This window comes from Pygoscelis adeliae, unplaced genomic scaffold (assembly GCF_000699105.1).
Source record: "Pygoscelis adeliae isolate BGI_AS28 unplaced genomic scaffold, ASM69910v1 Scaffold155, whole genome shotgun sequence".
In the NCBI taxonomy this organism is placed as follows: Eukaryota; Metazoa; Chordata; class Aves; order Sphenisciformes; family Spheniscidae; genus Pygoscelis; species Pygoscelis adeliae.
The window spans coordinates 72,966-87,344 of record NW_008824932.1 but is presented as its reverse complement, the minus strand read 5'-3'; the positions used below and the strand labels follow the sequence as shown (position 1 = coordinate 87,344).

The 14,379-nt window shown below is 44.5% G+C and overlaps 1 protein-coding gene across 1 annotated transcript; it reads right to left on the bottom strand.

The window, feature by feature from the left end:
* Positions 1–4,487: 4,487 nt before the first annotated feature.
* LOC103917835 (G-protein coupled receptor 55-like) lies at positions 4,488–5,405 on the bottom strand. The gene has a single exon (XM_009325032.1). It carries the CDS (start codon positions 5,403–5,405, stop codon positions 4,488–4,490), a length of 918 nt encoding a protein of 305 aa, XP_009323307.1.
* Between the last annotated feature and the right edge of the window lie 8,974 nt (positions 5,406–14,379).

Below are 14,379 nucleotides of genomic sequence, written 5' to 3'. Positions count from 1 at the left end.
AAGCTGAAGACAGAGGCGTGTGAAAGGGAAGGAAGGATGAAGACAGGACTGAGTAAGGCGAGCTGGAACATTTGATTGAGTTGTAGCTTTGCACTGGCCAGTTGCAACTCTAGGAGCAAGTTGCACAGATCGAGTTTGAGAAGTCAGAGCATCCTCCCACCAAAACCGGACACATCCAGGACTCTGCATGTCTCTGTCACACCAAGGTCAGCAGTGGGAATGCTCTGTCACTTAGGACATTTTTGCTTCTTTATGAGAGTTCCATCTCGTACCACCAGTAAATGCTGCAGATGAAAAGAGCACACAAACAGCTTTGCTGTGTGGGGAAATAACTGTGAAGTGAGCTGGTGTACGATTTCTGTATATGCCTATCTGTAGTGCTCCACTTTCACAGCAAAATTAACTATTTCACACTTCTTGTCTGTGAGAGTTTTCTCCCTAGCATCTGAAGTGCTACAAATTCATCTATAGCTCATGGTGCTGTCTTTCTGCAGAGAAAACAAAGGACATTTTTAGCCCTCTCTAGCAGCAATAGAAAGGTTAAAACCACTTTTAGAGGAGCATATGCGTATGAAAACTTCTATAAAAGCCTATGCATTGTCTTGAGACTTGCTTTTCTGAGGTTTTTCTCAGAAAACTGACCACAGATGTGGTATTGCTCATGGTAAATATTTTGTTCCGTTTGTTTTATGTGGACATCTTTCATAACATGTAAAAGGCAATAGTGAAATTTGCAGGGGATACTGCATGCCCGGTACCTGTGCTAATTCTTTCTTTTTAGGAGATGAATGGTTTGGTTGGGATTTCCGTGGTTATATGCAAATATCATCAGTGGTATTTTATTTGAAACCGTTTTCCTTCCCAATCCAAACAGATAATTCCCAAGCCTGAAACACAAGATAATAGCTGTACTAGAAGAAAACAAATTTGGAAAGCAAAGGACAGATATACAGAGTTAGTGGATACCTAAGTTTGAGCTTCACTGCTTTCCCAGGTGAGTGAGCCTGCAAGAAATAGGACATTTAGCTTGTTTAAGTGTGAAATATCAAACCTGCTGAAACACATGCCCAGTCTTTTAGTGAAACCTGCAAATAAATGAGTAGGAAAGTTACTTATGTGAATACGATACATGCATGAATGTCTGTAAGACAGGTCTCTCAGCAAGAAATCCAGCAGCCTCAGGGTGCATTTTATGAAAGGCCTCTCAAATGAAACGGGTTGGTTGGCCCAAAGGGTGAAGTTCTCCAGCAGAGCAGCTTTACCCCCTCCCATGACCCGCTATGAGAGGAGTGCTGGTTTAAACCCTTTCCCTTTCACTATCCAAATGCAAAAACAAGTGCAAGTGGAAAAAGTGCTCCATAACAGCTATCTAGCCCCCATTCTCATTCTTTCAGAAGAAACCAATGATTTTTGGCTAAGAACTGTAAGTGTTAGCAATGAGTCCTCAGTTCTTCGGGGTAAATCATTTCCAAACAAATCCTGGGGTTTGCTTTCTTTTTTTCCTCCCATGAATCGTTACCTGTATTCTGGAAAGCCTGTGATGGCTTTAGATTGCAGATTTTCAGATTTTTTTTTTTCCTTTTATTTCTTAGTACTCTATGTCTTTAATATTCTCCTGGTGCAAACAGAAATCTCTGTAGTCTCACTAGATAGGCAGTGTCATGATTTGATTATAAAGCCCTACAAATGAAAAAGCTGTTACAGCTACACACCTGAGCAAAGAGAATGGATCAGACCACACCAGATTTGACCTGGAAAGTGAATGTTCAGAGGCCTAGAAGCAATAAGATCCAGCAGAGAACTTTTGAGTAGAAAATGTTGCTTTTTCAAAATTATCATTTCCCCCAGAAATCTAGAATGAAAGTTGTTATCCTGCTCTGATAATTAGTGCTCTCTTAGAGCTGGCAGAGGCACTGTGAGCCATACGTAGAGACTGGGAGCTCAGACGGTGGTTGGCTGTACCCTGTCCATGGGGAGGTAGTAGCTTTTCCACACCTCAGCCTGTCTGTTTCTAGAAAAAAATCAATGGCCGTGTGGCCATTGAGTGCTGGAGAAACCTAGGGGAGAGGCTTGGGAGAAGAAGAAATGCCTCAAGTGCTTTTAACTTGTCCTTCATACAGTTTTAACTATGCTTAATTTGGTCAACATCTCTGCCTCTTCTAAGCAGTGTGTTATTGCTGAGGGAGGTAGCCAAGCCAAAAATTCCTAAATTTGGTATTCATATCGCTACTGTCTACCAGCACTCTAAATGAGATTACAGTGCAAGTTATTTTATGATCTGTGGGACCAAGGACAGCAGGATAACAAACAAATAAGAACAGGCATACTTAAAAATGGAAAAAAAGCTGAGCAACAGGAAGCTTAAAACTACAGGTGAGCTTCTAGTCTCAGTTATAGCAGTGTAAGCCCAAAGTCATGTCAGTAAAACTAATGGAGCTGCCTCAGGCTGTAGAAATGCAACTGAATCAATTTCCTCATCTACTCTGGCATTTTCTGCCTCCTGAGGTACTGACAAGATTCCTGTTTCCTATGTTCAGGCATTATCAGTTAAAGTAGAGGCCCTCTTGGCATGGCCCACTGCTTTGAAATTGTAAAATAAATCTTCTGCATCAGCGCTATTTTTTTCTATTATTTGTTAACTCTGCTTCCAAAAAGAGTCTGAAACCTCAGTGGTAAAACCTTTGTGTCTATTGAAGTGCAGTTAGTTAAGGGATAAGTTATGAACAAGATGATGATGAGGATTCAGTGTCTGCTGGCAGGGAAGCTAGTCAGATATTCTGAATTTACTGAGGGAGTCAATGGAAATGGCAGTTGATATCAAGAGGGAATTCTTGCTGGAATATCCTGGTGGGTTTTATTTTCATGCACTTGGACATAACCAGGACATAGCTAGTGTAAATGCACAGCCCTTGTATCCTCAGAAGCATGGTTCATCGGCTGAACACCAAAAGGACTCTATAAACACCAGCACACACTTGCATCTATGTTGGGTCAGTGTTTCCCTCCTCAGCAACTGGACTTTGGTACAATCTCATACATAGATATGGCAACTTCAAAAAATTTCACTTTCACAGACTAGAGTCTCTACGTGCAAAGTCGCTAGCTCAGGGAAGAAATCAATACGTGGTTTGTGCGTTATCCTTCTCAAAAGTGTACAGAGAAAAGACAGTTCAAAGACTGGGATTAGTATCTCTGCCTAGAAGATATACAAGGATCCAGCTCAACATGAATATGAAAACTAATTGCTTCGGTTGTCATCATCCTCATTGTTCAGGAAAGTGGCAGCTGGCTGCCAGGGTAGTGGTAGGGGCAGCAATGGGGGTCCCTAGACAACTGAGCTGCCTCTCTCCAGGCTGGGAGCATGTTGTCATTCAGTTTATCGAGATGCCTGTGAGCACTGATAAGAAGTAACTGACTGGCATGTTAGGCTTCTGCTGGTGGATTATTTTTTATTGCCTTGTTTGGGAAGTGGTCGTGCTCATCTTGCTCCGAGGTCCAAAAGGTTGCTTTTCCCCTGGGGTCCTATGTTGCTGGCTGCTGCTTTAGGGATCAGGGCTGCTCTTATCTTATCCCCCAGTAAGGTGGGGATTGTTTCTTCAGATTCATGTGTTTGCCACTGCATTGGACTCAGGCTTTTTATTTCATGCTCTTGTTTGGTTTGGCTCTGTTCATGAAACTAGGTTTGTAACCAAGCAGGAAAGAACAGATATGTGAAAAGCCTGCGAGCAGGAGAGGAGCTGATGAGGAAGCCTGGAACTGGGATAGTTGAGTAATCTGAGCTATGTGGGGACTTAAGCTAGTGGCAACATTAATTAGAAGTGCGATGTGGTAGGCACAAGACCTGTTGCTAAAACAAGTGTTGCACCTTGCAGAGCAAGTCAGATGGTAGAGGAATGGCATGGAGATCTTGCTATACCCATGTTAACCTAAAGCTGCCTTTGGATTTAGAGTTACAATAATTTTATTTTTTTAAAATAGCATGTGCAACTCTAAACCTGACAGGTGTGCCTGTATGTGAGCACGAGCATACATGATCAGGGCAGGGGAGGCAACAGAATTTAGTCCAAAGCTTTTTACTATAAATTCTAAGTCTCTGTTTCTCAGCAGCCCAAGTCTGTAGTGATTGAAGGCCTGGGGAGGTTTGCAGGTGTGATATAGACAGGGAAGCTGAAAGATGCTACCGCATGTAAGCGAACAATTTTTTTTTTCAAAGTAAAGAGGAATCACATCCAAAGAAATATGCATCACCATTTATAGGAAATAATTCCATTTCTTTTTACCCATAAATGCTAACACAAAACATTATGGAAGGAAATTTAAAAAGTTAGGAGCAGTCTCCTGGGAATGGACTTAGTTTTGTTTTTTATGAAATATTTTCAGATCTGAATATTTAAAGTAAATTGCTTAGATAGGTAGTTCAGGACCCTGCACTTTCCATGAAAGCATCTCCACACATCATCCCAAGTAACTAATGTGCAGCACGTGGATCAAGGCTTTCGCATGGCTGTTTTTTCACTGTTTTGTAATGAGTCTTCCAAGGACTCCTTTAAAACAAAATAGTAACACACCCCATCAAGACAGCAGTTCAGGTTTGCCCAGCAAAGGGTGACCTGAGTGATGTCTCGTAGCACTTGCTGAAAACCGGTGTGAATTATGTTATTTTTCACCAAAAAGTACATGAAGTATGCCACATGGTAAGGCATGAAACAGACCAAAAATGCCACAAGGTTTGTCACCACTATCTTCTCCGCTCTGGTGGTGTGTGTTTGGGGGTTGTCTGGTTTTCTGCGCTTTCTCAAACACCTGATGGTCTGAACAGTGCAGAAGGTCATGGCTGCCAGGCTGCCGAAGAAGGTGGTCTCCAAGGCACTGAATAGGCCTGTGTTTTCCCATGTACTGTTGGAGAAGTTATGGAAGCAGGACGAGATGTTGTGGCTCTCTCCATGCAGTTGGAAAGTAGAGACTGTTCCGACTGAGGTGCCCATGCAGATGACAGCACAGACCATAGCAGCTTTCTTGGTGGATCGCAGGGTGGGAGCTGTGAAAGGGTGCCGGATAGCAATGTACCGGTCTACACAGATGCAGAGGGAGATGAGGATGCTGCCATACATGTTTACAAAGTAAAGACTCTCCAAGGTGGAGCAAAACACAGACCCCAAGTTCCAGTTGTCCTGAAGGTGGTAGGAAATTATTTTAAAAGGAAGAGTAAACAGCAGCAAAGTATCCAGGAAAATAAGGGCTATCATGTAGACTGTAGATTCTGACAGCTTTTTAACCTTAAAAAACAGGAATGACAGAGCCATCACATTGAACAGCAATCCCAGGGTAAACGTGGGGGTGTACATGATGAACTGAAACAGTTCCACGGTAGCGCTGATATTGCTCTTGGCACGGGTGTCATTCATATCTCCAGGTATGCTGGAAGAGAAGAAGATCACCTTCACCACAAGGAAGGATGCAGATCACATTTAAGATCTGGTACAAAGGCCAGTGAGGTCTCTGTGTGTCCACAGACCTGGAGACACTTCTTCCTCTTGGGCTGCTGTGTGCTGAATTGCAGCTCCCAGTAACATGGAGCTGCTCAGTGCCAAGGGATCTTTGGGCAAGGTTGTGCCTCAAGGAGGAGCAAAGCTCTCTGGGGTGCAAGCCTCACTTGCACTGTTACCTGTTACCCTAAACTGTGCCTCCCTATAATTTAGGCTAGGCAGAGTATAGATGTGACTGCACCATCCCCTTGGAGTGATGTGATCTTTTTGCAGAGCCAGGGTAGCAGCCCCTGATTTTAGCGTTACTTGGATTGTGGGGATGGAGGCAATTAGTTGGATCAGATTTCCTGCATCAAGCTATCATAAGAGACCTTGGGGAGCCAAGAGCATGAGGGCCCCCCATATTTATTACTGTGAAGATCCCAAACAGTTGTTGCCATCCTGCACCCTCTCCCACCACCACTGGGCAAAGAGGGGCCATGATTACCTCTGGGCCCTTCTGACAATTTGCTAAAAGGAGGCAGCAGGAAGTTTCAAACAGGCTATTTCTAGCAGAGGTTAAGTCTTTAGAAGAAGAATGAGATTTAAGAACCCAACCTTTTGCCTAAACCAGCCAGACTTACCACACTGGATAAATTTGTATCTGCAGAGACAGGAGTTGCAGAAAACATGCAGCTGGTTTCTCCTCTGCAAAAAGGGGACTAAAAATGTCGAGGTAGGCACCCTCTGAGCAGGGGTCATGAAGTAATTCTCTTCTTTAGAGGAAGGTTGCTGGTTTGATCCTGTCTTCAGACTCTCCTGATAAGGACTGGGAAGGCTCTCATTGGTTTCTGCAAAGCTGGTCTCAGCCTGAATTGCTTACAAATGCAAATGCACAGGAATACCCGGTCCTTTCTACCAATCAGTTCTGTCACAGCAAATGTAGCCTGTAAATAAAGCCTTTCCAAGATCTTTATGTCAGCGCCCAGAAATTACTTTTGTCTGCTGGTCTGCAATTGTTACTACTTTGACCTAGTGCCTTTCCTACACGAGTTACTGATCTTGATGCCGTTTCATTTCAGATTTGTCAACCAATCGTCAACTGTGCAGTAAAAGTTCCTATTCTGCAGATCAAGTCACTCCCCCAGTGTTTCAGAGGTAAGCTCTCCTGCGCTGTGGGTTGAGAGAGACTAGGGTCAGCAAAAAGGAAATTTATTTCTTACTTAAAAACTAGCAATTACTGTTAGGAAGCAAGAGCAGGTTGGCTGTTTGCTCCTTAAGGATATACTGATGCCAGGTAAATGATTCTGTAAGTTACTAGTTTACATTACAGAAGTAAGAAAACCAGCTCCAGAAACGTAGCCTGATGAGGAGAATGGGGTGCTGGCAGGGCTGTGGGTGCAGGAGAACGTACCTCTGGTGGCGTCAGGTGCAGGGATCCATCTGCAGCTTTTGTCCTGCTGTAGCAGGTACAGGTTTTATTCGGGTCCCTGTAGTAGGCGGTGCTGCTGGCCGTGTAAAGCACTTAACAGCCTCCTGCCCTGCAGAGCACCGCTGCCTGTGAGGCATGGGGGGACATGAGTCAGTGGGGCAGCAACCCTGCCAGCAGCGCCTGCCTTGCTGCTGTCTGCAAGGGACTGAGGGAAGTTGGAGGACAAATAGTGAAATTCCCTCTCCCAAATAAAAAAAGAACAGGAAAGCCTGAGTTTGTGAAGTGCTGGGCATCTGAGCAGCTGGAGGGGAGAAGCACCCCTGGTTATGCTGCAGGTTGTTCACTGCCTGGGAGTTAAACCCTCCCACAGCCACAGGGCCAGTGAGTTTGTTCGGAGCTGGGCTGGGTCCCTGAACCTCCGGGTTCAGGTGGCCTCCGGCAGATGAGGGGTTACACTGATGACCTGGGCAGAGATACTGCCTGGCCTAGGCTCGGCAACCCTATATGCTGCCCTCCTGCTGAGTCCCCTTCATCAAATGAAGCACTGTGAGTCTAATGCTGGGAGGGAACCCGTTACTGAGAGCCACAGGGATGAAAAGTTAATTAAGGAATTACTACAAAGCAATAAATATTGACAAAATTCTTTACTTCATTGCCTCTGTAGGAGATTTAGTCTTTTTTTTTTTCCCTCAGTCCTTTTTTTTTTTTAAATAGTGTGTCTAGGAAATTCTGGGTCTAAAGAAATAAAATTTCAGCTTCTTACCAAGATTTTTTACGTGAGAAAAATCTAGTTATGATAAAAAGGCATTTTAGACTAGAATCTGTTGTGTAGATTTATAAACAAAACAGAAAAAAAAATTATTTAAAGCATAAATGCAAAGGGTAGCTCTGTTCATTCTTTAAAAAAAATATGTAGATATGCTATATGGAGAACAAGTTATGTAAAATATACTTAGTTTTCAGATCTTGCAGCAAGAAGAAAGCTTTTAAGGCAAGGTTTCACTACAATGAAATATTATCTCGTCATCTTACCTTTGGGCTGTCTCTAGCTCTGGTTGTTGCCTTTTTCTCCTTCTCAGCTTGTAGAATTCTTGAGTCTTGTGTTTTCTTTTAAGGTGGTGGAGTGAGCTGCATGCAAAGTAACTGCTGATCAGGATGTCAGGAAGCATGAAGTGCTGCTGCTTTTCATTTCATCACATATTTCCATTACAACATCGGTCTCCCCACACTGTGTGTGTATACACACACTATGTACATAGTATGTCACACAGAGCTCATTTAAGGATATAAATATATGGCTTTGTGGGGCTAGTGTCTCTGTGAGTCACCCATTCAAAATAGTCTCCAGTAACAGAAGGAAATTCTGGGCCTACAGACCTTTCTCTGATCCCCCCTCCCCCCAAGACATTATTTTATTCATTATATGTTACATCCGTGGGTAGAGTGTTAGCTGTCAAAATGTGCTTGAAGCTAAATCCTGAGCTACCACTGTCATTGTTTCCCTTACTTTTCATGATACCAAAAAGGAAAAAAATCATTGATTTTCAGTGGTGATCTGATGTTCTCACTTCAAGTTGGTATTTTAAAAAAAGACAAGGGTTACTCTTAAATCTGTTTATACTCCTAGGGAGCAGGGAATGTACCCATGGCGAGTGTCAGGTGCTGATTTTGTTCAAGGGGGAAGGGGAAAAAAAGATTTTTTTTGCTCGTTGTATGTGTGTTTGCAATCTTCTTACCAAAGGGGGAAAGAAAGGCCAAGGGGTAGTTTTGCTTGGTCTTCTGCATACCCCTGAAATATCAAAACTGAGGATTATATTGGCTGAATTCAACCTGTGCATCTGTGAAAGAGATGGGAGATAGGAGGCGAGAGAAGAAATAGTACTTGGCGTTGCCCCGTGATATTTTAGTTGAAATGACTCCACTTAAGAAAAAAAAAAAAGAAACACCACCAAGGGGAAAAAACATGCTAGAAGGTCTGAGTGAACAATACCTCATTGCATTCCTCAGCTAGGTTTCACTTCTGTGAATTCAGCGGTGGTTTTGTGACCATGACTGCATTTTGGATATTAACAAAAAACCACACACAACACAGGCAGGCACCACTGCCATGAAGAGGCATTTGGGGCCTGAGCCAGCCTGGGTGGTGGGAACCAAGGCTGCCATGAGCATGGAATGTAAGCCCAGCTGCCAGAGTGCTCTCTGTGCTCCTGCCCCGTTCCAGGGTTTGCACGTGCCAGTTCTGATACTGCCATCAATGCTCGGAGCAGATGCTGTCTCTTCCCCATTCAAGGTTTTCCCCTCACACATTTGGAGCTTTCTCTTCTCTCTCATTTTCTCTTTGATACTCATATTCTCATGCCACCGAAGCGCTGCCCACCTCACCAGAGGCTGCCCAGAAGCATGCCTCCCTGGGCGTATTTGCTGCACGAAGCCCTGTGTGGCTACAGGTCTGGAGAAAGATGGTTTGGAAAGGGGAGGATGAGGAAGCAGCAATGCCAGGGTTGGCATGTCATAGTCTAGCCACCACCAGCAGTTGGTCTGCTTTTTTTTCCAGCAAACATCCTTGCGAGTTTTTTAGAGAGGGATCTGAGGAGAAATGGCCAGGAAGGCATACAGGGGGTACAAATGCACTTGGGACAAGGTGTGAAGGCTCCTCTCCCTTCAAAATCGAAAGGGTGAAAAAGGATGATGCTGAGGGCTGATGGTAAGGGGAAAATGAAACCGAGCAAGCAGCATAATGGAAAGGCTGGGATAGTCCATGAAGGACTCTCGGACTGTTGATTAATAGGTTAACTTGTGATGCAGGGGTGAAGAAGCTGTGGGCAGCCAAGGTACCTTTCTTTTCTTGCCGCAGGCCCTACTCTTTGCTAATGGGATGTGACTCTTCACTGCGTCCTCAAGACCAAGTGTGCTGTCCCTTTTCTTGCAGACTGGGGAGAAGAGGGCCGCACCCTGCGAATTCTGCTCTGTCCTTGGTGCCTCTGTGCATGTCACTGATGCCAGCAGCATGCGAAGCACCTGCTGCTTCATGCAATTTCAGATGCTGAATGCATCTTCTTGTTCCTTTTTCCCGATGAAGGAGCTGTTTCACATGCATTTTTTTGCTAGTATTGAGGAATTTGCCATATCGCTGCTGCCATACAGACCTCCTCTTCAGGCCATGCAAATATCCCTGGGTGGCAACCAGTGAAGCTCTGCTGATTCCCTGTGCTTGCTCTTGGGGCCGACCTCCTCCTTGCAGTGCCAGGCTGTGCCAGCCATCCCAAGGCACTGCTGATCCGCTGCTGTGCCCTGACATTGGATGGCACCACAGACAGCAGTGCCATGGTCATGGCTCTTCAGCTGTTAGTCCTGGCTCTCAAGAATAGTGTCAGTGTGGGGCTGGTGCTGCTGATATCCTTCCAGTTTAGGATCTAAATCAGTAACTTTTGCACCACAAAGGGTTGTGCAGTGGAGACATGGTGGTTTTTTCTTATCTACATCAGAGTCTAACCAGTGAGAAAAATATTTGCTCTGCTTGAGAAGAGAGAGCATCCACTGCTGTGATTCCCTTGCTTTTCTTCCTTGATTTCCCCCAGATGCCCTTCAAGTCTTCTCCACTTTTCAGTTTCGTTCACCTCCCCCCTGCCCTCCCATGTCCCCAGGCCCCTGGATTTTCTCTTTTTTGAAGGGCTGCTCTAGCTCTGTGCTGGGGAGGAGGCCATGGAAGCCAGCCAGAAGGAAACAGTAGGAGGTTGGGCAACAGAGGCCACAACAGAACAATGTGGGCCTTGGGACGATCCCAGAGAAGCTTTTACTGCTAGAGTGTGCTTGGTTGGGGTTGCCATGGGGGCTGAGAGCATGTCTGAGCTCCTTGGTCCTGCTATGAGGCCTCTCTGGGTGGCACCCAGGAAAACCAGCCTCTCCCTGCATCCCATCTGGGACATGGGCCAGGAGGCTATTGGACCTTGGTCCTGCCCGCCATGGGCCATGTACTCACCTTGGGCCATTGCAGCATCCCACCAGGGCTGCCTGCAGCCTCTGGGTGAGCCAAAACTGGGATGAAATGTCCTATCACCTAAATCCGGTGGCTCTGCAGAGCCATTTGTTACTGACTTGCTCCATCTCGTGGCTACAGGGGAAATGAGAAACACAGCTTCAGACCTCTGATGCCTCTGTCTCTATCTGTGGTTGATCACCAGGAGGAACAGCTTATCCCACAACTTGCCTACACCAGCCAAGCGGTAGACTCCTTGTCTTCACCAGCCTCTGTATTTGCTCCACCATCCACACCGTGGACAGCCCAGGAGTGATGAGAAAACGGAGAGCCAAAAGCTCTGATGGTGATGGGTGGAGAGGGCCAAAGCACAGAAATAGCTGCAATTGAGCTTTTCTGTAGAGGAAGTGACCATAAGTACTGCCTGGGGGTTGCTGGTGAGGCTGAGAGGCCAGGGCCAGGAAGCTGCTGTGCCGGTACAGAGGTCTGACCCCAGGCGATGGCCTTCTCACTGGTATTTAGTGTCCTCTGGAAGGACCCTGCAGCTTGAGGGGAGGCACCAGCAAACCTTGGCTGTGCACCAGGGCCAAGAGTGTCCCAGTGGAGAAGGGTCCTTTCAACGCTGGAGGAGCTAAATCTGCTGCTTGGGAGAGCAGGTGAGCTGATTTCTCTCTTTGAGCCCTGACATGTTTAGTTTTGAAGTGATCTAGTATTTGTTGAGAGACATGTCTCAGTTACCACAGAGAAATTAGCTGGGGATGGTCCCGTGGGACTCCTGAGGCCAGGTCAGCAGGGTGGGTATTTTCTGTGTCAGTGCTCTGAGACTGGTGAAATTTGAAACTGGTGAGATGTGAATAAATCCAAAGGAAAATAAAATCTTTTTCCCAAATCTTCTACTACATTCTAATCTAAGGCCCAGGCAATTCAGGCATTCATTCCCCTACATCCTTATTCTGCTAACTCGCAAGCTGCAGCACCAACGGCAACAACTTGGTGGAGAACTCTCTCTTGTGTTGCAGCTTTTGCACTTTTAGTTATTCTGTGACTCCACAGAGCAGGCGTTCAAGCAGGGCTTGCACACCCCGGCTGAGGGCCCTACATACCACATCACAGCATACGCCTCTTTCCAGCCTAATGACTGAGTCATTTTGATGCTTCTAAAGTGTTTTATATTTTGTTTCCTACTCAAACTATTAGCCACACTGATCTTCAACTCATAATTACCTTTGAAAGACTTGAGACAGCATTTTCATAAATCAACTATTTCCCAACACATCATACAAACCTCCAAACCATAAGATACCCCCCCTCCCCAGCATGATGAGACAGGCACTTCAGCTGTAACTTTGCAAGGTGGGAAAAAAAAATCAGTTACTGAAGATGATCAAGGAGATCTCATTTTATTTTTCATAGTGCTGAAGTGCACATACAACTCTAGGAAAGTAACTGCATAACTGGACCTCCTTTCCAAAAGCTACTTGTACAAGTTTTGAGCCAACTGGGTTGCTCGTATGGCCGAGGAACTGCATCCTTCTGGGGTGCACCTCGTGGTGACTGGGAGAGTCGTGATCAGATCCCACATGGCTCACGGCTCCATTTCTTCTTAACGGGAAAGGTCAGTTTTCCTTGCCTCGTTTCTGGGGCCTGTGTAATGGCACAGCATGTGCGTGTGTGAGAAATTGTTAGGCAGCACTCATGGCAGGGAGGGAAGTTCTTTGAATGTCATTACAAGAAAATAATTAACTGAAGAGCAACATGAGTCATTCTAGGCAAGAGAAAAAGTGCGTCTAATATGGCATCCTGTCTTTGACTGAAGCCAGCAGTGGATGTTTAGGGGAAGAGTGTAAGAAACTGTGTTCCCGTTGCTGACAGTGCTTCTAGCAATAAGCAGTTTAGAAAATAAGGAAAGCTTGATCATAAAGGCTCTCTTAGTTAGGTTCCAGGCTTTCCTCTTCCCATATCCTGCAGTGTTTTTCTACTGAGGCCTTACAGATATATGCCATGCATTGAACGTGATATACACATGTCTATTTAGCAGACAATTCTAGCATCTTTATGCTGAAAATACAAAAATGTTTTATCCATGTATCTTTAGTATTTTAGGGAACCAGTTGGACACCGATGAACTGTATTACCTAGCAACTGCTGCTTCAGGAACATTTATTAAAAAAAAAAAAAACAACAAATAAATTGTATGATACTACAACTTAAATTTTCCAGTGTTTAGTAGACGTAGTTTGTTTGTTAGAATTGCTTAACAGAAAAAGCAGGTAGGTTGCCAGCTGAATCGTGGTTTCAGGTCTTCCTAAGGTAGCAGAAATAGAAAGGCAGCAAACCTCCGAGTTTAGGTAATTAGCATGAAGAGATTAATTACTTAGAAATGCAGTGATAGCAGTCAGAATTTGGCAACACTACTTTTCCCTGAATTTATATTGGTAAGATATTCCTCAAAGGAAATACTTTTACAAAAGGATACATTTCCAAAAGACTTAGGGGGGGGGGGGACGACTTTGAAAAAAATTTTTTTTAATTAAAATTCATTTTGCTTTCTCTGTGTTCTGCGCTATTACTTCATTATGTAAACTGTGTGTACCATTATTGTGCTAAACGTCAACTCATGGTCTACTATAATGTTAACAGGCCAGCAGCAGTGCATCTGTTTATTATATCATGACATACTAGTAAGATTTAACTTTGCTATCACCAGAGGTAGAGTGCACAGAAGATTTGGCTGTTAATGAAAATCCCTCTCTTCTTGTTTTATGCATAGTTGGACATGTCAGTTTGGTGCTTCACTAACCCTACAACCTGTTTATCAAATATTAGCTCTGCCGAGCATTGTGCTGATGAGGTGTGGTGTCTGCTGTGCCTAACCACACCACTTTTAGGGTGATTTGGGTGTCTGCACAGGACATTGCAATGCACGATGGCAGGCTTGCCTGCTTGACACTGTCAAGTTTGGATTTTTCCATCCTCTCCTAAATGTAACTGTTCTGGTGTCATCCCGGTGGCATAGGTAGGGTCTGTTATCTTTTCCATTTTACATGTGGGGAATTGAAGCAGAGATAAGCAAAAGGACTTTCCAAGGGTGATACAAGACACCTGTAGTGGAGTGCAGTTTCCTAAATCCAGATACCTCCCTCCCAATGCCAACACACTATTTTTAGGCTGTTCCTTTCTGGGGCCCAGCTCCCTGTCTGCAGCCCAGGAGAGACAGCATTGCATCAATCATGTCTGGATGTTCACACCCCTTCTAGAAGTCCTATGTTCTTCAGAAACAACTTGTATGTCTACCCTTTCATATTCAGAATTAACTATTCTTGGTTGGTAAGCGTTGAAACTGTGTTGAAACTATGTAGTAACATGCAAAACAAGTAATCAAGAATATGACAACATGTATTTCATGTCATTTTCCATATATATGTGACCACTTAATTCATTTGAATCTTTCAGTCTTTCTATTAAATTTCAATAACATTTTAGTTAGGGTGAGGCTGTGTGTATGT

Coding starts and splice junctions, on each gene's coding strand:
- LOC103917835 (XM_009325032.1), bottom strand. CDS start 5,405: ATGAATGACACCCGTGCCAAGAGCAATATCAGCGCTACCGTGGAACTG.